Below are 24,439 nucleotides of genomic sequence, written 5' to 3'. Positions count from 1 at the left end.
ACCTCTTTAACCAGATAGCTTGGCATGCTATTGAAATACAGCCACAAACTCGGCTTCCATTTTGGACAATAAAGTAATCTCTTGCTTTTTGGAACTCCAAGTGGCAATGCTTAACCTTAACGTGAACAAACTCCTTAAGGTGCTTCTTTGATTATCACCATAACCAGACCATTTATTATCCGCGTAGCCAAACAACTTAAAATCTTGAACATCCTCATATAAGATCCCATAGTCTGCAGTTCCTGCAACATAGCACATGATTCGTTTGACTGCCTCTATATGCTAATGTGATGGTGTGTTCACAACCTGGATGCAATGGCAAAGGCAATGCCAGGCCGCGTGTGACAGATATAGTAGACCTCCAACCATGCTCCTATATCTCATTGCACCTACTTCACCCATACCATCATCCTTCTGCAACTACTCAACAGAATTTATTGGGTTTGAAGTCTTTTTACAACCATGCGTATTGAATTTTCTGATAAGATCCTTCGCATATTTGTCTTTAGACACAAAAATATAACCTTTGGTTTGTTTGATCTCTATCCAAGAAAGTGACACAAGGGCCTTAGATCAGACATCTCAAATGTGTGCATCATCTCTACTTTAAATTCATCTGCAGCTAGCTGTGAAGATATATACTATATCGTCCACGCATAAGCAGACCAATAACCAAGCAGCACTTCCTTCCAATTTCTTATACAAAGTAGGCTCACTATCACTTTTATTAAATCTATTCTTCAAAAACTATTTGTCTATCTTACTATACCATGCACGAGGAGCTTGGCACAACCCATACAAGGCCTTCTTCAATCAATAGACCTTCTCCTTATTCCCTCTTACTATAAACCCCTTTAGCTATTCTACGTATACTTCCTCCTTGAGCTCATTAATAAGGCAGATTTCACATCCAATTGGAATGTTGTCCATTCCAATTGAGCTGCCAAAGCCATAAAGATCCTCAATGTCTCTAGTCTAGCAACCGGTGAAAATGTGTCTTAAAAATCCACCCTTGGCATTTGTGAGTACCTTTTCACCACCAACCGAGGTTTGTACATGTCTACACTCCCATTTGATGATATTTGGTTTTAAAGATCCACTTTAACCCCACTGTTTTTTGACCATCCAGTAGATAAAGTCTAATTCTTTTGAATCATGATCATCTCTTCATGCATTACATTCAACCACTCCTGCTTTTCTGATGCCACTTCATAGTTTACCAGATCAACAATCGTCATTGCAAAGCTACATGTTCCATAAATCTCCCTTAAACATCCGGTCTTCAATGGAGATGAATAATCTAATGACTAGCTTGCTGGTACATAGTTGTTATGCATTCTAGACAACTCCAAATCACTATCACCCATCTGGATTAGTGCAGTAGTGGAGACATCACCATATGTTGGCAAGCTGAGTGCAATTGCAATTTCAAGATTTGAAAATGGAACACCAAGCTATGCACCTGCACCACTTTTCCAACTTCATTTGGCTCCTTCATTAAATATGGCATTCCTGCTAACTATAACCACACCAATAGTAGGATTATACAATTTATATCCCTTTATTTCTGTCCTATACAATACAAATATACATTTCTGGGACTTTACATTTAATTTTGTGTTGTGAATTAAGTCAGAAGCTATGCAACCAAAGATTTGTAGATGATCAACAGAGGGTTTTATACCTTTTGACACCTCATATGGAGTTTGATTTAGCACAACCGTTGTTGGAGAAATGTTCAAGAGATAAACAAGTATTACTACAACTTCAACACAAAAATGATTGAGAAACTCCTACTCCTTCAACAAACTCCATGCCATCTCCAATTCTTCTTCTTAGCTATGCCATTTTGTTTTGCTCAGGAGTAAACAGTGCTATTAGCTCTCGACGAACTATATGTGCTTCACAATAGGTCTTAAATTCAGTTGAAAAAACCTCTGATCTTATATTTGTAACTAGGGTTTTAATGAAGTATCCAATGTACTTCTCCACAAGAGACTTAAACTTCAAGAAATTTTCAAACACCTAAGACTTGCACTTGAGAAAATATACCCATCTCATCCAGCTGCAGTCAGCAATAAACATGACGAAATACGTACTCATGCCTGGTGAGACTATCTTCATTGGCCCACATGTATTTGCATTGATGAACTTAAGCGCTAAGACTTGGCCAGTAAGGAATGGTAGTCGAGTCTGTTTACCAAATATACACCTTTTATAGACCCCTATTTGATCAACATGTGGCAATCTTTTCACCATGGCTTTTTGGTTTAATAGTTTCAAACCTTTCAAGCTTAAATGGCCATATTTCAGATGCCATAAGGTGGAATTTGTATATTCGCAATCAAATTAACTGACCCTACATTCCTCACCTCTAAGGGAAACATGCAGTTTCTCGTCATTCAAACTTAGGTCATTATTTAACCTAATTCCCTCTTTTTAATAATGCATGCATATTCTCAAACGTAACAATGTAGCCATTAGACAATAATTGTTCGACACTCAATAAGTTATGAGCAAATTGAATAACATACTACACATTATAAAGAATTCTCACCTTATTTTCTGTTGTAGTGATTACCATCGTGCATCTCTCCTTTACATGCATTTCATTATCATCTCCCAGCTTCATAGTTGACTTATTTGCTTCATCCAACTCTTTAAGCAATTCTTTAGTCCTAATCATATGGTTAGAACAACCGCTGCCCACTAGCAAAATGTCTCCAATTGCTTCATTTGAGTCCTCAATTGCACCATTTGAATCACCACATGGCATGAATAGATAATTCTCTTCACTTCCTTGATCTAAATACACTCCCTTGTCCTTAAACCAACACACGACTTTCAAATGTCCATAACATTTGCAATTGTGACAGTGTAAATGACTCTTGTTCTACCTATGATCATTGAAGGATATTCTTTGCTCAAAACTCTTTTCTCTGCCTTTGCCTAGCAACCTTCCTCTGCTAACCCCTCTACCATGTCCTCTATCGATGTGCTTATCAACCACCTCGCCTTAGAGGTATCATTTTTAACTTGGAAAGCCTTTTCCTCGGATTTCCCTACTATCTAGTTCAACCTTGCTTCGTGAGTTTGCAATGAGCCACTAAGCTCATCAGTTGTAAACCTAATCAAATCTACTGACTCCTCAATGGTAGCAACTATATAGTTAAACCGAGATGTCAAACTCCTCAAAACTTTGGTCGTCACTGTCTGATTTGAGATCAGCTCACCATAAATCCTGATCTAGTTCACAACCTCAATGTTCCTTGAGATAAACTCTTGTATAGTTTCCCCGCCCTTCATGGATAAGGTTTCATATTCTTGTCTCATTATCAACAACTTCACAGTAGTGACTTTTGAAGACCCTTGAAACTCCATCTGCAGAATTATCCATGCATGCTTAGACGTTATAACCGCTGCAATGCGGGAGAAAATACTCTTATTCACTACCTGCTGAATAAAAAGCACACCCTTGGTTCTCAACTAAGTCCCAAAGGTCCTAAGACCTAAATAGGTCTTCATTTTGATGCTCCAATGTTCCTAGCTTTCTCGTTTTAATACAGGTAGATAAGGCTGAGAAACACTCACTGTGTTTCAATGTGGGACCATGAGGATGATCAAGCATTTCCAGCAAAATGTTACACAACTTTGACACCACTATTGGGTGTGGGTGTGGGTGTGGGTGCGCGTGGGGGTGTTTTTAATAATTCATTTCATTCATTTTAATCTCTAAAGCATGCAATACATCATAGTTTATATGAAAACAAAAGTAAACACAACTACCGAGGCATGAAAGCCATAACCTATAACACGCAAAACATACTTAGACTAACTAACAACCATACTGACTTGATATAACACTTGAGAAATATGCTTCATGTTGATACAATGCCATGCTATAGAACCATGCTTTGGCACAGCCTCTAATCACCTTCAACAACTATGCATTGATACTACTTTAGTTCATACCTATCTTGCCATTGGACATTGCTTTTAACATTAGTATGAAATAATTCTCTTATGTGTTAGCAGACACCACAACCTTACTGCAAACCCACAGTGATGCAACATGTACATAGAATGCGATAGAAAACTGTGTAATTCTCTTTGTATTCTCACCCAACTCTAAGCATCCAAGTGGCTCCTTAATTGTTGCCCAACCCTCTTAACATGCCATGGTTGAGATATAACCTCCCACTGACCATTGAAGAAGTAATCCCATGACACCCACCAAATTTTATACAAGGAAAAACATAAATACATTGTAGCTCTAATTAATGGTCCAAGAAAAAAGAACGTATTTAAACTCAAGTGTCTCTCAGATAAGTTCCTAACCTAGTGTTTCCTAGTACAATGATGGAGCTGCCCGTTAGAGCATCTTCCATAAGTATGACCCCTATATTAGTTGTTAAATTGATCACACCCAATCCATTAGTGAAGCCACTATTAGCGAAGCTTCAAGTATATCTTACCATAACCTTAACCAATAAGTTGATTTTTTTTGGAGCGCTGACACTCCATTCTTTTTCCCCGGCCTAATCCTGGTACAATTCCTACACAACAGTGGAGGCGACCACCACTCAACCAGCTAGTTCAATTGACACATCACTTGAGGGTACAAGTAGAATTTTGCCTAAATATGCATGCAATGACATCGAGATTGATGGGTGTTAGATCAAGATGGTATTGTCAAGAAACCATTGTTCTACTAAGTGCGCTAAGCAGGTACCTTACACAAAGCCTGGCATATTGCTTATTAAGATTCAAGCTTATGTATATTTCCACTAGTAGATAAAATCCTAATCCTAATTCATCTCCTAGGCCAATACCAAATTATAACCTCTACTTATCCTCTTGCAATATCTTTATCAAGAATATTCCTTCTAATTATAAGTGAAGACTTTTTTTTGGATACTTGATCCTACATGCCATTTTATCACTACAAAATTTGAATCACACTTCAAAAGTGATGTTATAGAATCTCTTGTTCAATTGATGACTGGAATAATGCACCAGTTTCCCCCGGCCTTCCTTTCTAGTTGAATTAGTTACCTATTAGAGTAGTCGGCCAAAGAAGCCATTTTCAAACTAGAATGAAGACATGGGCTTCATTGCTCAACTCCTATGGTTCATTAAGCAAAAGAATGTTATAAAATGTAAACCTCCTAAGCTTTCTCTTAATCTTTTTCCTTTTTTTTTTTTTGTTTAGAATAATGTATAACATGAGAAATTCTAACTTGTTCAAATTAATTTTGTAGATTTCCAAGACCACAAGTATATGTTTTAAAGCCATTTGTTCGCTAAAACTTAGGAAAGCCACCTTCAATAGGTACTGCATAAACCTCCCAATAGATTCAAGCCACCAAGTAACCCTCAGTTATTTATGAAAGTCATATACCTAGCAAGGGTCAGCATGTGAAAAGATTTCTTGTTAACGATTTTCTGTTATGCCCCGTGCGAAATTTGATGCTTTTGAGAGTCAACCCTGAATGATATCAATAAATTTACCTGAAGATCGATCGACAACATTTCCTTGTACTCTTTCTAGTATATCTCATATGAGGGTTTTTGTACAAACTATTATTACCTGATGGAAATGCTTAATTATAAAAATAGCCACTTTAGTATCTTTTATCTTAATTGAATTCTCTAGCTTGATAACTCTCATTGGCTTTCCATATTTATCTAAAGACCTAATTTTTGTCAAATTAAGGCCAAGTTCTGAAATAAAATACGTTCAATTGAAGAAACCCGCCTCATTTCTTACGTTATTTGCAAGGACATCAATGTCATTATCTCAATTCATAATAAGAACTAAACCCCAATCTTGAAGGCATCGAGTGTTTCCACTCACTTTCTCAGGCCTTGGCCTTATTGACTCTTTCTTTTTTCCTTTTTTCTTTTTTTTTTTGGACATCATTTATCTTGGATTAACAGATCGTCATACCTAACTTGTCTGGCTTGACCATTTCCTAGTGTTACATGATTGATTAACTTTCCACCTTATGGTTTGCCTAGACATAGCTTAGACTATACCCCATTTCCCTTGATTTTGGCACCCACATTAATTGGCCTCATACTTATCAATTACAGAAATTTTGGTGCTATATTAAGAGGCATTGGGATCTCCTCCGAGGTTGGTGATGGGATGAGTCCTATCCAATTGGTTATGACACTTTTATTACTTTAAAGAAGTTGAACCACTTTAAAGCTAGCATAACACCCAACCCCAAGAAGGCATCGTGGCACCGTGTCTAATGCTTTTTGCAAGAAATCTATCATTCTTAAATTAAACACTTTTGATATTTTTAAGGAAACCAGAACCTCACCTTTAAATTAGACAAAAAATCCTATCCACACCTTGAATTTGGAGTTATCTTAAAGTAAGAGAAAATCTGTTACAATCAACACTTTCATCTAAGGAAAGTGACTCAAACACCAAATATTTTAATTTAGTCTCCAATGGTCACCGAATTGGAATCATATCCCATGCATCCTCCACAATGATACCTAGACTATGAAGGATGATAATATTATGGCTACTTTAGAGCATTTTTTTTTAAATCAATTTAAATCTAAAAAGCATGTTTACTTTCGAGGATAACACGTATAAAGTATTTGTATATAAAGCCCAAGTTGATCACTCTCCCTTTGATACCTTTTTTTACGCTTGATCGAATCAAATGAGAAATTTTTAAGCTTAGCATTGATAAAGCTCCTGGAGTTGATGACTTGCCAATCTTTTTCTCCCAAAGAAATTTAAATATCATCCAACATGGTCATGTTAATTTTTGACATGACTTCCATCTCGATCACATTAATCTTGAATGCATTAATTATGTGAACATCACTGTCATCACCAAGATACTAGCATCTAAACTAGACAAAATTGTAAACACTTTAGTTGATGCTATCCAATCCTCATTAAGAGATTTACACCGGATTAGCTAGATTAAGTTTATCATTCCCTTTTCTAGAATAAAAAATTTTATGGATATGTTGCTACTTTTGCTACCAACATGGGTTAAGTCGAGAGAACCCTCTGCTCCTTCTCTCTTTTTTTTTCCTTAGCCACTTATATTCACGCATGTTCTCCCTCTAAAGTACTTTTTATGAAGCCACTTAAATCACCTACAATACTTAAATGTTCCTATACTATTTGCTAAGAGGGTTGAAGACCCTGGGTTTATCAAACTCATTCTCTACCTTTTTGAAGATATTTCTGGTCTTGCTATAGCAGAAGCACTGCATTTTCATCACTAGGTTTGGTCACCTCTTGAGAATGCCTTAGCTTAGCTATAATTCTTAATCTCTATAAACGCTCTTCTAAAATGGCAATCCTGAAAGGCACACTACTTACATTCCGATCTTGTGCTACATATATCATTCAGGATAGAACCTCTACTTCCTTTTATAATGACCATTGGATTAATGAACATGGCACTCCAGATAATTGACCTGCATTTTTCTTGACACTACCTTCCTAGTAGCCATTCTCTCTTCCACTGACTTCCTATTCTTGAAGCAACTTACTCAGATTCATAAAGCTGAAATCATCTTTTCCAACACTCTCCTCTCATATAAGTAACTCCAAAATCTAAAGCCATGAGAGTAATGGAATTTTCTCCATTAAATCTTTCATTCACTTCTTTAATGATGGAGGACTTACGTGTCTTTTGGGATCAACATTCTAGAAGAGCATCATTCCTTGCAAAATTAATATTGTTAACTAGCTTGCATAAGATAACAAAATTTTGGCCATGGATAATTTAGCAAGGAAGAGTTGCAATGGATAATCACAACATGTGTTATGTTACATTATTGTAAAAACGATAGACCACCTATTCTTGTAATGCCCTTATGGCAAAAAAATATGAAACCATTTCGGTTCCACTTTTGGGCTTTATTGGTATCCTTGCTATATCGTTAAGGTCTATTCCTTCTAGAAGAACACTTGGATAATTTTATCCAGGATATCTAGAAGCTCTTTATTCGGGGTATGTTTTGTAACATTAGGTTGGATTGGAATAAACACATATCCAATACTAGTTTTCTTTCTCCTAACGTGATTCTCATTGGATTAACCATAAGTTCCTTCTTTGGTTATTTGCAACATTGCACTCGAAAAGAGCTAAACTTGGAGAATCAACGGCCAGCATAAAAGCAATTTTGATGTCATTAGTGCCACACCCATTTCAGGTGAGCCTGTAGTTTAGGGTGACCTTTATGTTGCTTCTACATTGGCCTAGTTCCTTATCATCTCTTAATTATTATCTATACACAGTTTATGCTTAATATATGCTTGTTTATTCAATATATGTATGAATCATTGTAAGAGAGGTCTTCACAAGCAAGTTGGCAATTTATTGTTAGATATAAGAGTGTATAGGGCTTTAAAAAGTTTGATTTCGAATAAACGTGTGATATATAAATAAAATCATATTTCTCAAAATTAAAAAAAATTATAATAATTAGTCACTTGCATGTAAGAAGTATCAAACATTACAAAATCTGCCATCTAAATGTTACCTATCACGGTATGTAGGGAAGATTCCAAAAATTACTCTTTGTACTTCCAATTGATCAAGAGGAACCCCCTACAAAATATAGTATAAATAATAATGTCATTGTAATGAAATTGTATCACCTCAATAAGAATAAATATAATTAAACACACTTCATTGTTCACTATTAGGCAATTTACGCTTTAAGCACCAAAAACCATTTATTTCAACTATCCTTTATCTCAACCATGTTGTTGTAAGGAGATTTTTTCAACTAATAAGCATGTTCAGTCTCAAGGATGCAAGAATACCCACACTTAACGACAAACATTATGTAAAAAAATATAATATATTTAATGGATGCATATTTTAGTTGTTATCTCCTTCGGAAATAACAAACCAAGCAAAATAAGGAGGCCAAACATAATCCCCTTTAGGGGGGAGAACACAAATTAGTGGTAGATGGATGGAGATGTGATTGTGTCATTGGTGAAGTTGTAAGAGAAGATTGATTTAAAATAGTGCATAAAAATTGTAGAAAAAAGCACATGCAAACAAACATGTTGTGAAAAGTTGAAGGAAGTTAACCAATACTGAATTTAAGTAAAATTTCCTGGCATATATCTGTAAGGAATTCAACGAAACCAAACTCAAGATATATCAAAATGCCTCAAGTGATACTGCCATTCAATTTCCTAATCGCAAAAATATTTTAGAGAACCTAGATTGGCGCATGACAGTGAGGCATTAGAAAAAAATAATTTAGGACTCGATCATTGGTTTTTATGAGGAGGTCAACAAACTATTTACTTAATGTATGGTGAATGTAAGCAATTACTTTCCAACAATAGATTAATTTCTAACTCTTTGAGATTGATTATTTTCTATTGGCAGTGGCATTGTGTGGATATCCAACTATGAGAAATGCCTAAATTGATAGTTTATATTGGATGATTTTTATTAACTTCATCATTTCAGCAAGTGTGAAATGAAGAGTTTTCAAAACAAGATTGCCAATACGGTTGCAGCTAAAAACTTCACCAACGTCTGCTATCTTTGGTATTAACTGTCTCAAATATATACTTAACAAAGCCATGTCCTTTTGAAATGCTCCCTTTTCCCTTCTCCCTTCTCCCAGACTATAAATCAATGCTTAGTATTGAACTACACAGCCATATTATTTGTTTATTCATCACAGAATTATTCTTTAATCTAAACATGAAAATTTTTCCACCAACAGACAAAATATACAGAAAAGGCCATTTCTATTAATCATGGTCCACAGCTCCTCAGAACTCATATAATTGCCTGGAGATAATCACAGCACCACAAATTAAAGTAAGTGCAAAACCTGGGCCTTATTAAATTGGTAAGAAGGATAAAAATAATATTATATTGATAATTTGCTTTTTTTTAAAGTTTGTCTAGACTCTTTATTTGCATTACCAGGTCCTCATCACTTCACTGGCAACAAAAATTGGTACTCAATGTCTCACTAGGCCGCATTGATTGACAACGTGACCATTGAGCATCATTAACCCTTGTAGAGTCATAACTAGGGGTGTAAATGAGCCAAGCTACTCGTGAGCTACTCGAGATCGGCTCGGTCAATGCTCGAATTCAATTCGATTTTTCGCGAGCCGAGCTCCAGCTGCTCGTTTATGTTGACGAGCCGAGCTCGAGCCCAAAAATACTTAGCTCGTGAGGCTCGCGAGCCTAAACGAGCTTTTATATATAAAATATTAAATTATTTATATATAAATTACAAAAATACATAATTATATAAACTATATAAAATTACAAAAATACTTATGTATACAAGCTAATCGAGCTTAAACGAGCCGAGCTCGAGCTACTTGAGCTTTTCAGCGAGCCGAGCTCGAGCACAAAAAAAATAGCTCGAACGAGCTCGAGCCGAGCTCGAGCTTTCGAATACTATACTCGAGCCGAGCTCGAGCCTGGTGATACTCGGCTCGGCTTGGCTCGTTTACAGCCTTAGTCATAACCATCTTTTTTGCGTGATCAATAATTCTAACTACCTTGGTAGAGGGATTAAAATATTACTTTAATTGTCGTACAGGTCCTTATAATTATATACTTTCTGCCTTTTTAGTCCTTCTAATACTTTTAGGTACAATTAAGTCCTCATATTTGGTCGAGTTGGTCGTTCTAGTCCACAATAATATTTTTAAATACAATTAAGTCCTTACAATTTACACTCACGAACTAGAATGACCCAACTTGACTAAATATGAGGATATAATTGTACCAAAAAATATCGCAAGGACTAAAAGGGCAGAAAGTACACAATTACAGGGACCTGTATAGCAATTAAACCTAAAACATTGAATCATTATGTCCTCCCAAATTTTCTTGATCATGTACCAATTATGACCCAACGGTTGCCTAAAGGATATTGATGAAATAATTGGAATTAAATATTAAGCTATTATCTAAAAGCAACATATGCTAGCAAATAAACATTAGCCTATGGTCCAAATGTTGAGTTACTAGACAATGAGAATCTGAACATATCCATTCGTGCTTTAAGAGAGAATAAAATCCTAAAGCAATTCAAAATTTTTGGCATTTACAGTAGGTTGGATAATGGATTAGAGAAACAAATCATTGACAAGCTGAAGATTATGTTTACCCTATAGTTGATATCTTATAACTACAAAGTTATTTCAATTGGATTAATGGAATTAGTTTCCATCAACTCTTCAACGAGAAGAATTTGCTAATTGGGCCAGCCGGGTTTCAAACATTATCATGGGATATTGACCAACAAAACATCCAAGACTTCATATTAGATTGGAAGCATGAGAGTGAAGTGAAAAAGAGAGAGAGAGAATACAGTTACAATATACAACATAATCATTTAAGAATAACCTGATAGTTTGGCATTAGATCCCAATAATCTTCTAATAGATCTTCCAACTTGGGGCAGCTTGGTTGTGCATCAACATAAGTGAACATGTAAGTAGTCCGATCTGTCAAGCCAGAACCAGCAGGAAATGCCTGTAATGTTACTTTCATGAGAGAGAGACTCAATCAGAATGTTCTGGATATACGGTATTAGATTCACACAATATCAATAGTTTAACTCAGCTAATTAAAATTTACTGCAAAACTAGTAGAAGCTAGAAAGAGGATACTGGCACAAATAGAAGATATAAATCTGGTGGTTATGCATGTATCTCCCATAATATCTCCTATATACCTGACTCATAATAGAATTATTAAAGTAATTAATGGCCCCATATTGGCTAATTTGGTAAATATGGATTTAAATATATACGCCTAGGTCTCTCATCCTATTAGCTTAAGCGTTCAGGTTGAATCGAGCCCAGATAATATGTATAGTTTGCAACTAAAATAATATCAAAACTTAATTTGTTTGGTTTGCTTGTAACATAGCTAATTAAAGTAGATAGCACACATAAAATGAGTGTATTAGAATAACCAATAGGCCAACATTGGTTAATTTGGTAAATATAAATTTAAATATATAAATCTGTCTCTTATCCTATCCCAGATGATATGTTTGGTTCATATCTAGCATGGTGAGAAAGCTTGGTCCATTTGGTTTGCATCTAATAAGAATAATAACAATATTACAACAGAACAGATGTCTGAACGAAGATGGGACAGAATAATAGGTGAGGCCATCAATCCCGAGGTTACCCATCCAATGACATGGCCTCTACAACTATGGGATGTGTTGTGAGTTGGCCTAATTACTAATAGAAATCCCCAAAAGAACCAAAATAGTAAAGAAAATAAATGCAAAAGACAAGATGGAGTTGCTTAAAAATAAATCAAATATCAAACAAAGTTTGTGATTATCATTTCACATGATCATGTATGAGTAAAGTTTATTTATGTAGTTTAGAAGTCACCCATATTTAATTACTAAATTGAATCGGACACTGTTACTTGCTTCAAATCTTTTACAAAGTGAAAGTGGCAAACTGGGTTATTTTATGTCAGTAACAGTCCAAGTGGCTCAGTAATTAAAAGTGATTACATTTGTTTTGCACTTAAGAAAAAAGTATAATAACTGTACTACGCATCACACTTTTACCTCCCAAAAGTATTGTACATTGGAATCTCGGACCCTTTTCACAGAAGCATTACTGTAAATAATGTCACTTGAAGAATTTTCCTTGAAACCACAAGAACAAGAGCCAACAACAAGACAAATTCCATCAGGTTTTTGCCCTGATCTGATCTACAAATGCATCAGGAGCCATTATCATAATTAAGCAGACATGTGCATATTATAAAAGAATACGTAAGATATACATAAAATTGAGGTATTTATTTATTTTGTCTACAAGCTATTCATCTGTATCCATACTGATATGACACAAATATTTGTAGTATACACATGACACAAAGAAAAGCTTGTGAAATGTATTGAATATTTGTATAGTACACTAGCATTTACCTAGTATACTGCAGCAAGAACACATAAACATGAATATTTTCCATAAGCCACATCATAAGTAGCCAAAGATATAAAAAAATCATCTTCATATGTTGAACTCCACTCCTCAAATTTCATGATTAACTAAGAAACTCGACTCGCCAACATATTAAGATTGGGAAAAAAAAAATCATACTTTTTCTATAAACATCCCAGTGGTATAGAAAAGCAAGAAGACAAATTAGGAAACCAATGGTCTCAAAAACTAATGTTTTTACCAAAAAGAATGAGTGGAATTTTAAGCAACTTGTAATAACTGACAGGCGAGATAAAAACCTTCCTCCAAAACTTGCTCTCTAGGAGCCATTGAAATGAGTTTTGCAATTGCATCAGAATAGGATTGGAAGGTTTTTTACTCTATACATATAGTTACATAGTGAAAGATATGAACACACATAAAGTTTGTTTCAAGTGGGAAAAAACATGATAAGGCCATGTATAGAACTTACTTGTTTAACCACAGGTGAGAAATTACCCATTGCATCAACTAGAAGACGAGAAAATAGAACATCTCCGTCAGATAGCTGCAAAATCTGGGGCATTTTATCTGTGAATTACCATCTGTCAACCAAAGTTTCTATTTCTAAAAGAAAGAGTAGAGCATTTATCAATAGTTCAGCAAAGAAGTCAACTAACAGTGAGGTATGTCGGGTTCATCATGGAGATGTCTTTTATAGAGGAAGATAAGTGAGTACACTAAATATAAGTAATATCATACTATCATAGATGATTTTCCATCCGCTCTTTAAATAAAAGGATAGTGATTATTATTGATCTTTTAAAAATGTGTTTTAATAACCATGAATTTTTGGAAGGGTGGTTACTGGCAACAAGAAATGTTAAAACTCAACCTGGTTATTTCCTATTTTGTTAATTAGAAAATTTTTGATGATATATCATTTAATTTTCTACTTCTAAGGAATGCAAACTCAGAGACAATAAATTAACCTGAACGCAGCTTGTTCTATGTTTTATACTTTCAACTTAATGTCAGAACACCCTATAAGTAGTATCTTAAGCATGGCCTGCCATGCATAGAAGGAAAGGTTAACTGCAATCCTACATTTTCTCAATCCATACATGACATGTGACTGACCTATCACTCTTAAGATTTGGATATTATTTACACCAGAAGATTAAACCATAAAAAGCAGACCATAATTTCCATGGTTCAAGAATCATCAACCATGGGATCACCCAAAATTGGAGCCAGCAAATGAAAAGTTAAATAAAAGCATAGTTTCCGATTCATCACATTTTGTAAACTCATCCACATCAGTCTATGAAATTAACTTGAATAAGGCACTTTTATTCAAAATAACCAGTAATAATTACTTAAGTAACAATGAGCCTGTTTATGGCATTAAAAGGAGAGAAATGATTATCATACCACGATATCATCATGGACATTAATAGTAGACAAGCCTTTGCCTTCAAAGAGAACTCCACCTTGGGTAACAAAACGCTTCTTCATGATTTCCAAAAGTTTTACTGGGCTGCAAATACAATGTAAAAGAAAGTATTTAAGTGGTGCAGTTTCTATTTCTAGTACGGCTCTCCCTTTATAACCTTAAACATATGGCCAAATTTTGAATGTTCTATGGAGAAATTCCACTGATCATATATCCTATTCATACCACTAAGAAGGATAAGTTTTAGAAAGAAAAAAAATTGGAACTAAATTTAAGGTCAAATAAATGAACAACAATTAATTTGTTTTAGAATGATAAATTCTAATAGATATAATATATATTCCATCATCAAGAATTATTATTGTTTCCAAAAGATCAGTAGTAGCAGGGCGAAGGTGCTCTAGCTCATTTTGGACATGGCATCATGACCTTGGTCAACATTTTTTTTTTGGACAAATGTGGACAAACCACATGTCAAGGACTGGCAACCTTGGTCAACAATTCTAACAAGCAAATGATAGTGAAATAATAATTGAAAGAAGTAGAATGTACTTAAATAGCTCTCTGAAGACCTGTGTTCTGAAAGAGAAGCATATATAAACTAATATATACAAATTAAGAATTCACACATTGAATGCCAAAATGCTAATCCTTAGTTAATTTTGATAATGCAAAATTACGGATAGACAAAAGTCATTTGAATAAAAGATGGAAAGACCTAGTGGATGACTGCAGTCCATTGTGGCTACGGCTATCTGTGAATTCTGAACTTTAAGGCATGAGGTGTTTCTTCCATTCAGTTAGGATAAGAAACTGAATATGAAAAATTATACAACTAAACTTACGAAACACCAAGATTGAGAATATCTTCTACCCAGATATCACCTTTCTTCTCAAACCCACATCTATTCTGCATGATGGGAAAAAAAAGAGTGAGATGGTTAGACACAATTTTCTCACAAGTAATTACTTCAGCTGATTTTGGCAAAGAGCAATTGCTTGAATCATAAGGCTTACAGGATTGAATTTTATATTTATGATCTGTTCAATCTCATCTTCTGAAAGAATTCCAACATCAACAAGTTCCAGAAGCTCTTTTCTTGAGATATTCCAATCTTGTTCTCTCTAATCAAGAAGAGACACAATTCATACATCAAATGAAACGTGTAAACAAAACCACTAAAGTAAAAGAGACATTATAAATGTACCCCCTTAATCTGGTTCTTTTCAACAATCCCAACACGTAAACCTTTGGAAAGTAAGGCTGTAGCAATAAAAATTCCTAAAGTACCACCGCAAACTATTACATCAAATGTAAAGCTTGCTTTATTTTTTGGATCATAATCATTGGATGCACCAGAAGCACGGAAAACAACTTGAGCATTATTTTCTGCAAAAGAGAAATAGATATCCATTAACATCAAATATTTTTGTGTAATGTATTGTTCTTCCCTATGTACCTGATAATTTCACTATATCTCTTTAGAAATGTAAAACCATAAATAACATGTGCAGTGGAAAATTGGCAATGATATAATTTAAATGTTTATAATAATTAAAACATGAACTGTACAAGAGGAATCACAGGGTAAGGTGGAAGATGAAGTTAAGACCAATTTATTTAAAGAAATACAACAAAAAATTATCCTTCATCAACATAGCACAGTGAGATAATTTTTAAAGTGGAAACAATAAGTTCTTCAGAAAATATTCACTGAACAAACTACCAAAAGAACACAAGGATTTATCCAAAATATCTTAAACAAACCTGTCATCAAGCACATTGTGGTAAGCAAAGAAAATTTTGGCAATTTGATAACCAATATAGCTCATACTTGATAAGGAACAATGCCAGGGCAATTATGTAAGCCTCCAGATTAACAGCGTAGCTGAACAAAAATTTTGATGGATGGAATGAATGATCAATTAGACTGGTAATTCCATTCAACTACATTATAGTCTATGGCAAAGCTCAACTTCAAAATTATGAGTTTATACATATACCATATGAACAATTAGTTTTGCAGCAAATATAATTATGAAGCAAACATTAATCATTGAGAAAATAGGAAATGTTTAACTGCTACTTCACAGATATAATGGAATATCTTTTATTCCATACATCTAACTGATATAAAAAATTAGCTATACATACTTGATGGATTAGAACAAATTTCAGACAACAACCGATCCAATCTCTTCAATGCATCATAAGAATATGCTCCCCCTGCACCCCCTACTTCACCACTAGTTGAAATCCTTTCCATGATCCTCTGCATGTTTATCCCATATTTTTTTTTCAATAACAAAAAGAATAGGCAAAAATTCAAGGCCAATTTGAAAGACATCTAAAAAAGCCTTTGATCAAAAGTATCCTAATGACTGTATCTTCTCAAAAAGAATATGCCACTAAATATTACATGCAACTGATTACAAGAAATGTGGGTGCATGAATTCAAGAACATGAAATTCAGGGTTAAATTAACATATTTTTAACGGGAAAACCCTATAAACATGAAAGATTCATAGTCAAGCACTAACCAAGCACAATACTTCACAAAAAAGGGAACAGTATCGATCAACTACACACTAGGGCTAATTTGACAAGATTCACACCGATTTTCAGACAAAGCATAAGATTCAAAGAAGAATAAACAAGAAGATCAGAGAATTAACGAGGAGAAACATCATCGACCTGAGTCCATGAAGGAAGAGCAGCTGGGGGCGAGGAGAGGGGCGATGCCTTCTTGAAGGTCGGGATCGGCGATGGAGCTAGAAAGGGGCGAGGAGAATGGAAACCCTGGAGCAAGCTCCACTGGAGCGACATGGCGAGAAGAAGGGTTTCTCCCGAAGGTGATAGGCATTGCGTGTTATATGATTGTTTGGATTTGGGATAAGAAAGAAGGGGGCGCGTGATGGAGAGGGAGTGAACGTGGCCATAGATTGTGTTTAACGGGCGGGAAATCTTTGCTTGGATTTGGAAAAATGTGTTAAAAAAATCTAAATCAATCATTTCGTACAAAGCATGTTGATTTCAAACAAAATTCAAATTTCAAAAATTGTATGTTTTTTTTTTTAATCAATGAAATCTTTTTTTTATTACATTAAGGTCAGTTTTGATAATTAATTTTGATGGAATAGTTAAAACCAATGATAAATAGGATGGTATTTGTTACTTGGAAAAAGGTTTTTTTTTTTTTAATGCAACAAGTGTTGTGTGCAAAGGTCAAAATTTTAATATCTGGCAGTACAGCGTTGTGCGCAAAACCCAAAATTGAACATTTGGTTGTACATCAAGTTTGAGCTGTAAACTCACAACTACAAAGAGAAATCCATTATTACCATTGCATCTAATGGAATTTGAGTTTCTCACATTAACACTTTTTATAGTAGAGTTAATATTGCTAGATCAAATGACTATTAGCTTGCTAGTGAAAAGCTTAAACCGATACTGGGTAAGTATCACTGGTGCCCACAAATGTTTCGTAAGTATAACACTGTGGCCACATACGTTTTTTTTGTAACGATGTGGCCACGAAACTTGTCTCCGGTCACACTCATGGCCATAATTTCATGTTTAGGGGTTGTTTCCGGTGAAGATGCTGAGGTGGCCAATTATAGAGCCATCCACATCGGACGCCACCTCATCATCTTCACCGGAAACAGCCCCCAAACATGAAATTGTGGCTATGAGTGTGACCGGAGACAAGTTTTGTGGCGACATTGTTACAAAAAAAATGTATGATCACAGCGTTATACTTACGAAACATTTGTAGCCACCAATAATACTTACCCACCGATACTTGATGCATGCAAGCACTTGCAGCAAGACATCGGAAAAGACATGTGCATCTTGGGGCAGTTGTTGTTTGGTTCTATGGCTATTCCAACTCAATTTTTAAATGTCATTTGACTAAATTGTAATAAACAGAGAATGTTAAATAAAAAAATTGAATTAGGTTAATTATTAATTGAGTGTGTGTTTCCTGTCCTTATTTCTTGTTTATTTGATGTACAAGAGATAGGGCGCCAACAAATGAGTAATGTTGTGCCTAGTGGTGGGCACAGGCCGATTAGCCAGCCCAGCGGGCCCAACCCGCCGGGTTGCGGTTCACCGTCACCTTGACAAGGACCGACAGGGGTATAAAACCCGCTGGGTCGGGTTGACCCGTCGAACTCGGCAGGTACGGGTCACAAGGAGCAGGACTCAGAACTAGGCTGGCTCCTTGTTGACCCGACGGGTGGGGCTGAACCGCCGACGGACTCATCGGGTTGAGCCCACCATGCTCTAGTCCTTTCCCCCACGTCGGCGTTGCACAATTCCCCTTCCATGCCGGCGTTGCACAAGGATCCGTTATCTTGGAGGAAGTGGAGGATGGGTGAGAGGGCAGAGGAAAGGTCGGAGTGGAAGGTGCCAGCGGAGGCCAGGGGGATCGGATTGGGAGAGGACGGCCATGGAATGGACGGTGGAGATCTTAATCTGAGGGGCGGTGGAGGAAATGGGTGATTGATGGTTTTTGCATCGCGGGAAAAAGGACAGGAGGGAGAGAGAAGAAACGACCGGAGTTGATAGCTTCGTTGCCGACAGCGATTAGGGAAGGGAGGGTTGGGGACTGGGTTAACCCTGCAGGTTGCAACCAGGTTCCAATCAGGGCGTTAGGTCAACCAGCGGGGTCACTGACCCAGCGGGCTGGTTCCGTGCCAATCCGAGTTTTCTGACGGCCCTTGCCCACCACTTTTGTGCAATCACAATAATCAAAAATTGGCTAATAAGTGTTTGTGAATGTCATTGTTGGCAAGAGTTGTGACACATTCTTGGAAAAGGAAGAACCATGTTTACCCTTGCCAATTGGAAAATTTGTTTTGTCACATTTTTAAAATTTGTTTCTCAATTTATTTAATATATATTAGGATAATACTACATCTTTATTATTATATTGCTATGATGTAATTGCAAATGATAATAATGCCTTAGAGTAAGATGATTTCCATGCTACTGGTAGAACAATTCCAAAAAAAGTAAATTATTACTACACTCTTCAACTCGGACCTCTTCTTTTTTGTGGCTGGTATATATTCAAACAATTTTACCCACCTTTCGTTTATGTAAAACTGTGAAAAATGGAGATTCTATACTGTTGTGGTTTGGCAACTAGGTTGGAAGTAGAGCTCCAAAAGACATTTGGGCTAACTTCTTTAATGACTGTAACTTCCCCTGGATTACTATTATGTAACTTGCTTAAGATGCTTCTTTGCAAGACTTGCTCTTTCGAACAACAAATCCCCTCGAGACTGCTTCTTTCCTCAATTCCATTATAGACTGTTCATGTGATCAAGAAGACATTCACTCTTGGAATCTAGAAAAAAAAAATGGAGGTTTCTCCGTTCACTTTTTTCTATAAGTTCATTATAGATGGAGGAACCCGAAGTGCCCTATATTCTACCTTTTGGAGAGTGAATTGTCCAAACAAAATTACTCTTTTTTGTTGGCTAGCTGATGAAAACAGAATTATAACACTTGATAACCTAGCCAAAAAGGGTTGTAACACGCAAATTGCGACTGGTATTTGTGTTTTATGTCATAAAACATTAGAATCTACAGAGCATATTCTTCTTAAGTGTGACTTTGCATAATGAATTTGGGCTTTCTTTATACAAAATTTACATCTACAACTTCTTTATAAAGTTGTTTCTGAGGTATGGACTTCTTGGATTCCCTCCATAGAGGTTTAGCAGCGAACCATGTGGGATTTGTTTTCCAGAGCTATTTTCTGAAACATTTGGCTTGACAGAAACATGCACATCTTTTCTTTACGTGTTATGACTTCATATTCAGTTATTATTAAAATTATTCACATGGTGCTGGATTGAATTTCTGCCGCTAGGGATCCGCATCAAGTTCCAGCGGATTCTACTCAAAGATTGAAGCACTCGCTTGTCTTCCTGAACGCGAGGCTGGATGGCAACACCAACAACATGGAGTAGTTACTTCAAGGTTCCGCAGCTTTTTTTGGCGGTTAGAGTAGATTTTTGTCGCCTTTTGGCGGTCATTTTCTCTCAGCTGTGTCTTTTAGTTTCTTGTCTTTTTTTTTTTGTTTCTACTCAGGTCTTTGGACCTTGTTAGGTGTTTGTCACCCCTGGTGATTGACCTTTTAATGTTTCTATTGTTTGTTCCTTTTATACCTGCTTCATTTGTTGTTTATCTTCAATAAAATCATGGTTTATTCACTTTTATTAAAAAAAAAATTTATGTTGGGTTCTGCCCAATTTAGTTGGCTACGAATAATTTGGGCTTTAAGTTAAAAAAAAAACAATCACTTGATGGTATGTAGTGCAGATGTTGTAACCTACCCAGAAAAAGAAGTAGAGAGAAAAGGTAGATATTTTATTTTATTTTTATTTTTTTGTGGCAAAACAATTAGGTTGTGAAATTAAGAAGATGGTAAATCCTTGTAAGTTGCTCTACTAATCTACAAGGATTAATTTCTTATTTGGCTTTTTTATTTATATATAGTAGTCTTTTTTATGCTCCTATCTTGGCAAGAAAGAAGCTTTCTTAATATTATTTAAATTATTCATCTTTCATGATGAGGTTAATATTATTAGTGATTTTAGAATAGTGATTTTTAATTATCATGAATTTTTTTTAAATTCGATTATTGATTTAGTGGAAGCTTTAAATGGTCTACCCAAGTGGCATTTTTTCTCTCAATTTAAGAAATTTTTTATACTAAAATTGGTGATTTGCATTTGTGTATTATTGTACTTAATTGATTTAATTTGTTGTTCATCCGTTTGTTTGGCTTTATATTTAAGTCTGTTACTTGAAATCCAATTAGTAGACAAAAAGAAAAAAAAATTTCATTTCTTAATTGCTTGCAGTTATATTCTTAATAAATTCCAAATAATGTGACAAAGAAAAAGTTCAAAAACGGGCTAATGTTTTTAGTCCATCGATTTTGTGTGGACTGTGAACCCCCACGTACACGGACTGTTAGTAATCTATTTGGATTTTTGGGAAAGCACTCATGGTTGTCCCTTCAATGAGTCCAATGTTTTAGAGCCATGAAATGTGTCCCCACACAACAAATACGTTGGATACAAAGAAAATAATAATAATGATGATGATTTTTGGGAGTGTTCAAAAAAATAAAAAGGTCAAAGTTTATATTATATATATATATATATATATATGATGTGAAATTAACTAATTATGCTTTAAGAGCAAACAAATTATTTATGTTCTATATGTGATTTTATTATTAGAATCACCAATACAACAAAAAAAGTATTTTGAATCTCTTTTAAATCAAAGTTTAAAGGTTAATTCTGAAAAAACCGTATGTCTCCCTTTTCCACAGAGGTCTTGGGTTGCCGAACTGGTTAGTGAAAGTTACATTAGCTAGTGATTTGAAATGCTGAAGCTTCACCTATTCTGTATTTAATTTTTTTGGTTCTTTTAGTTTTACTCATGGCAAAACTCTCCTTCAGCAATTAAAAATAAAAATAAAAATCAAAGTTTAAAGGTTCAAATCCTTTTTCTCCTAAAAAAATTAAGAATTCAAGAAAAAAAAAATGCTAAAAATGAAGTTATCTGATTTCTTGAAAATACTACTCTGCGCAATTAATGCTCCAATATAATTATATATCTGATTTTGGTTTTCTATCGACCTCCTGTAATTTCTCTCTAAATAATTAGCTCTATATAAGGTAGCCAAGAAATCATGATTTATTGTGAAATTAAAGATCAGAGTTTAATTTGGGTAGAAGAGTTCAAGAGCTTTTAAAATAAAATCAAGCAAAGTGAGAGATGAACATTGATGACACTGTAATTAAGTAAAATCATGTAATCAACATATATGATACATAAGTACCAAGTTTTTCTAGTTAGCCCAGTTGAGGAACTCCTTGAATTTATCCATGTTCCGCATAGATTTTTCCAAAAGAACAGATATCTAGTGCTTTTGATCCACCAAGTTCCATTCTAAATTAATATAATTAATGGCCCATCTTACCCATAAGATTCTTTCTAATGCAATTCCAAATAATTAAATACTATAAGCAAGCTTCTTCATATATTATTCTTAATATTAATTAATTAATTAACCAGCCTTGTTCACTGACAAGTGCCAAGAGAACTATGGTGAATTGCCCAATGTGATCATTATCATTCTTTTGAGAAAGCAGGAAAAGTAATCTTGTTTCCATGCAGAGAACTATACTCTCCTCTTTCTTTTCCCAACATTCTTTTCTCAACTAGTACTAATCAAAGTGCTAGCTTTAGATATAGGGAATATTTTTAAACATTAAATATGATGACTTGCTCTAGCTAGCACTCCTCCAATTAAGTCTTCACGCCAAACAAATTAGTATGTCATAGCTTTTAAATAAATCAAACAATATGATCATTTGAGCATCAGCCTTCTTTGGATAATCAAATCAACCAAATTGTTTATATTAATATTTTTTTCATCAACAAAAAAATTATACTTCAAACAAGACATTAGTGGATATGGAGAAGGATCTCCTTTGTCTTTACCCAAACTTTTCTTTATTTTTTCTCATATATTGCATATATAGTGACCTTCTAGGTGACTCTCTTCTTTAATGTAATCCATAATTTTATTGAAGTTTATCCACTTTCTCAAAAAGCTATACTTTTTTAGACTGAGTGACTTCTATAGCGGATAATCATATTGAAAATATTAATTATAATCATATTGAAACTATTAATTACTATTAATTAATGGTTTTTAATTCTACTACTGAGCTGCAGAAAACCAGTGAAGTTCAATTCATCACCAAAAGAAAAGCTCAAATGAGACTGTATAACAGAACAGTGTTTACTGACACATAACAATAATGCAAAGCAAGACACTCCAATGAACAAGATGAAGTCAGGTGTGTGTTATATTGGTTTCTGAAAAAGGCAAGGACACTGTTTTCCTCTTCTTAGTGCGTAGCTTTTTCTTATGTTGTTACTGTTTATAGTGAAGCTTTCTTTCTCACACATTCCTCTCTCTTTCTCCCAGCATCAGCACCACCACTAATTGCCCCACAACATGTGCATTGTTGCCATCCAGGGACTTGCAACCACACTCATACCTTTCCTTTTCAAGTTATTACTGTTCAACAACAACACCTCCTGATCATCATCATCATTATCACCACTCCTCTTCTCGTACTCCTAAATGATTAAGTAATCCATTACCAATGTTTGGATTCAATGAATTAAAACAGATATGATAAGAAAATGATCACTCTTAATATCTTATTAATCTCATGAAAAAAGTGAGACTCTGATAGAGATGGTGAAAAACACGGACACATGAACACTAATATCAATCAATTAAGTGCTCACTAGCTGTTGGTTTAAAGCTTTGAGCTTGTCTTCAAGAAGAGATGCTTCTTCTCTGAGCTTTGAGTTCTCTTTGAGAGTCTTAGTGTGGTCCTGCATGACATGGTTGAGCTCGTCGATGAGCTGGTGGTTGGCGTTACGGAGGTGAAGGACTTGAGCCCAGAGTTCATCGAGTTGACGTTGTTTTCGCATGCGAGACCGACGAGCAGACTCACGGTTGGATATCATCCTTCTCTTCTTTCTTTCTTCTGCTTGTTGGCTTTGCTGATGCTCCTCAGCTTCATCTGAAGTTGAGTTGCATGGGAGACTAAAAGGGTTTGGGATGATGAAGTCTTGGATTGAATGCATGGATTGGGGTCCAAAGAAGTTGGTCTTCATGGCTGCCATGTTGATGGTGAAGTGAGGATGGTATGGAGGGAAAGTTATGGGAGCTATACATGGTTGTTGCATGGCTGGGGTGAGGGTTAGGGTTTTTCTTTTCTTTCTCTCTTGAAGCTGGTTGAAAATGGTGGAATGCAAGAGAGAAAGAACTCTTGGTGAGGGAGAGTGGAGAGGGAAGAGGAGAAGGGTGATTTATAGTGTGGGCAAAAAAAAAAAGTTTATTTATTTGGTTATGAGATAGGACTTAACCTTTGAATATTTGGGTTGAGAAAATGTTTTGTTTGAAAAA

General features: G+C 35.2%; 2 protein-coding genes across 8 annotated transcripts in view; both read right to left on the bottom strand.

Moving 5' to 3' along the window:
- The window catches only part of LOC120266691, a 35,258-nt gene extending 17,939 nt beyond the window's left edge, over positions 1 to 17,319 (bottom strand). For 2 of the 7 annotated variants that reach the window (XR_005538245.1, XR_005538246.1), the window contains exons 1-10: positions 17,107 to 17,319; positions 16,567 to 16,684; positions 15,620 to 15,801; positions 15,429 to 15,536; positions 15,257 to 15,321; positions 14,390 to 14,495; positions 13,449 to 13,532; positions 12,595 to 12,741; positions 11,400 to 11,528; positions 8,533 to 8,600 (exon numbers count right to left, since the gene is read on the bottom strand). Coding sequence is in view for 2 of the 7 variants with exons in the window: in XM_039274332.1 (XP_039130266.1) it covers positions 8,533 to 8,600; positions 11,400 to 11,528; positions 12,595 to 12,741; positions 13,449 to 13,532; positions 14,390 to 14,495; positions 15,257 to 15,321; positions 15,429 to 15,536; positions 15,620 to 15,801; positions 16,567 to 16,684; positions 17,107 to 17,238 (1,139 nt within the window). In the remaining 5 variants the exon portion in view is untranslated. Of the gene's footprint in view, positions 1 to 8,532; positions 8,601 to 11,399; positions 11,529 to 12,594; positions 12,742 to 13,448; positions 13,533 to 14,389; positions 14,496 to 15,256; positions 15,322 to 15,428; positions 15,537 to 15,619; positions 15,802 to 16,179; positions 16,301 to 16,566; positions 16,685 to 17,106 lie in introns of those variants that run through there. The other 5 variants (XR_005538244.1, XR_005538243.1, XR_005538242.1 and 2 more) reach the window with 3 other exon arrangements.
- Positions 17,320 to 23,654: 6,335 nt separating this feature from the next.
- On the bottom strand, positions 23,655 to 24,439 carry LOC120267602 (basic leucine zipper 43-like). Its single transcript, XM_039275278.1, has one exon. It carries the CDS (start codon positions 24,217 to 24,219, stop codon positions 23,761 to 23,763), a length of 459 nt encoding a protein of 152 aa, XP_039131212.1. The 5' UTR covers positions 24,220 to 24,439; the 3' UTR covers positions 23,655 to 23,760.

This window comes from Dioscorea cayenensis, chromosome 8 (genome assembly GCF_009730915.1).
Source record: "Dioscorea cayenensis subsp. rotundata cultivar TDr96_F1 chromosome 8, TDr96_F1_v2_PseudoChromosome.rev07_lg8_w22 25.fasta, whole genome shotgun sequence".
Classification (NCBI taxonomy): Eukaryota; Viridiplantae; Streptophyta; class Magnoliopsida; order Dioscoreales; family Dioscoreaceae; genus Dioscorea; species Dioscorea cayenensis.
The sequence above is the reverse complement of the archived record's forward strand: the minus strand, read 5'-3'. Positions and strand labels throughout refer to the sequence as shown.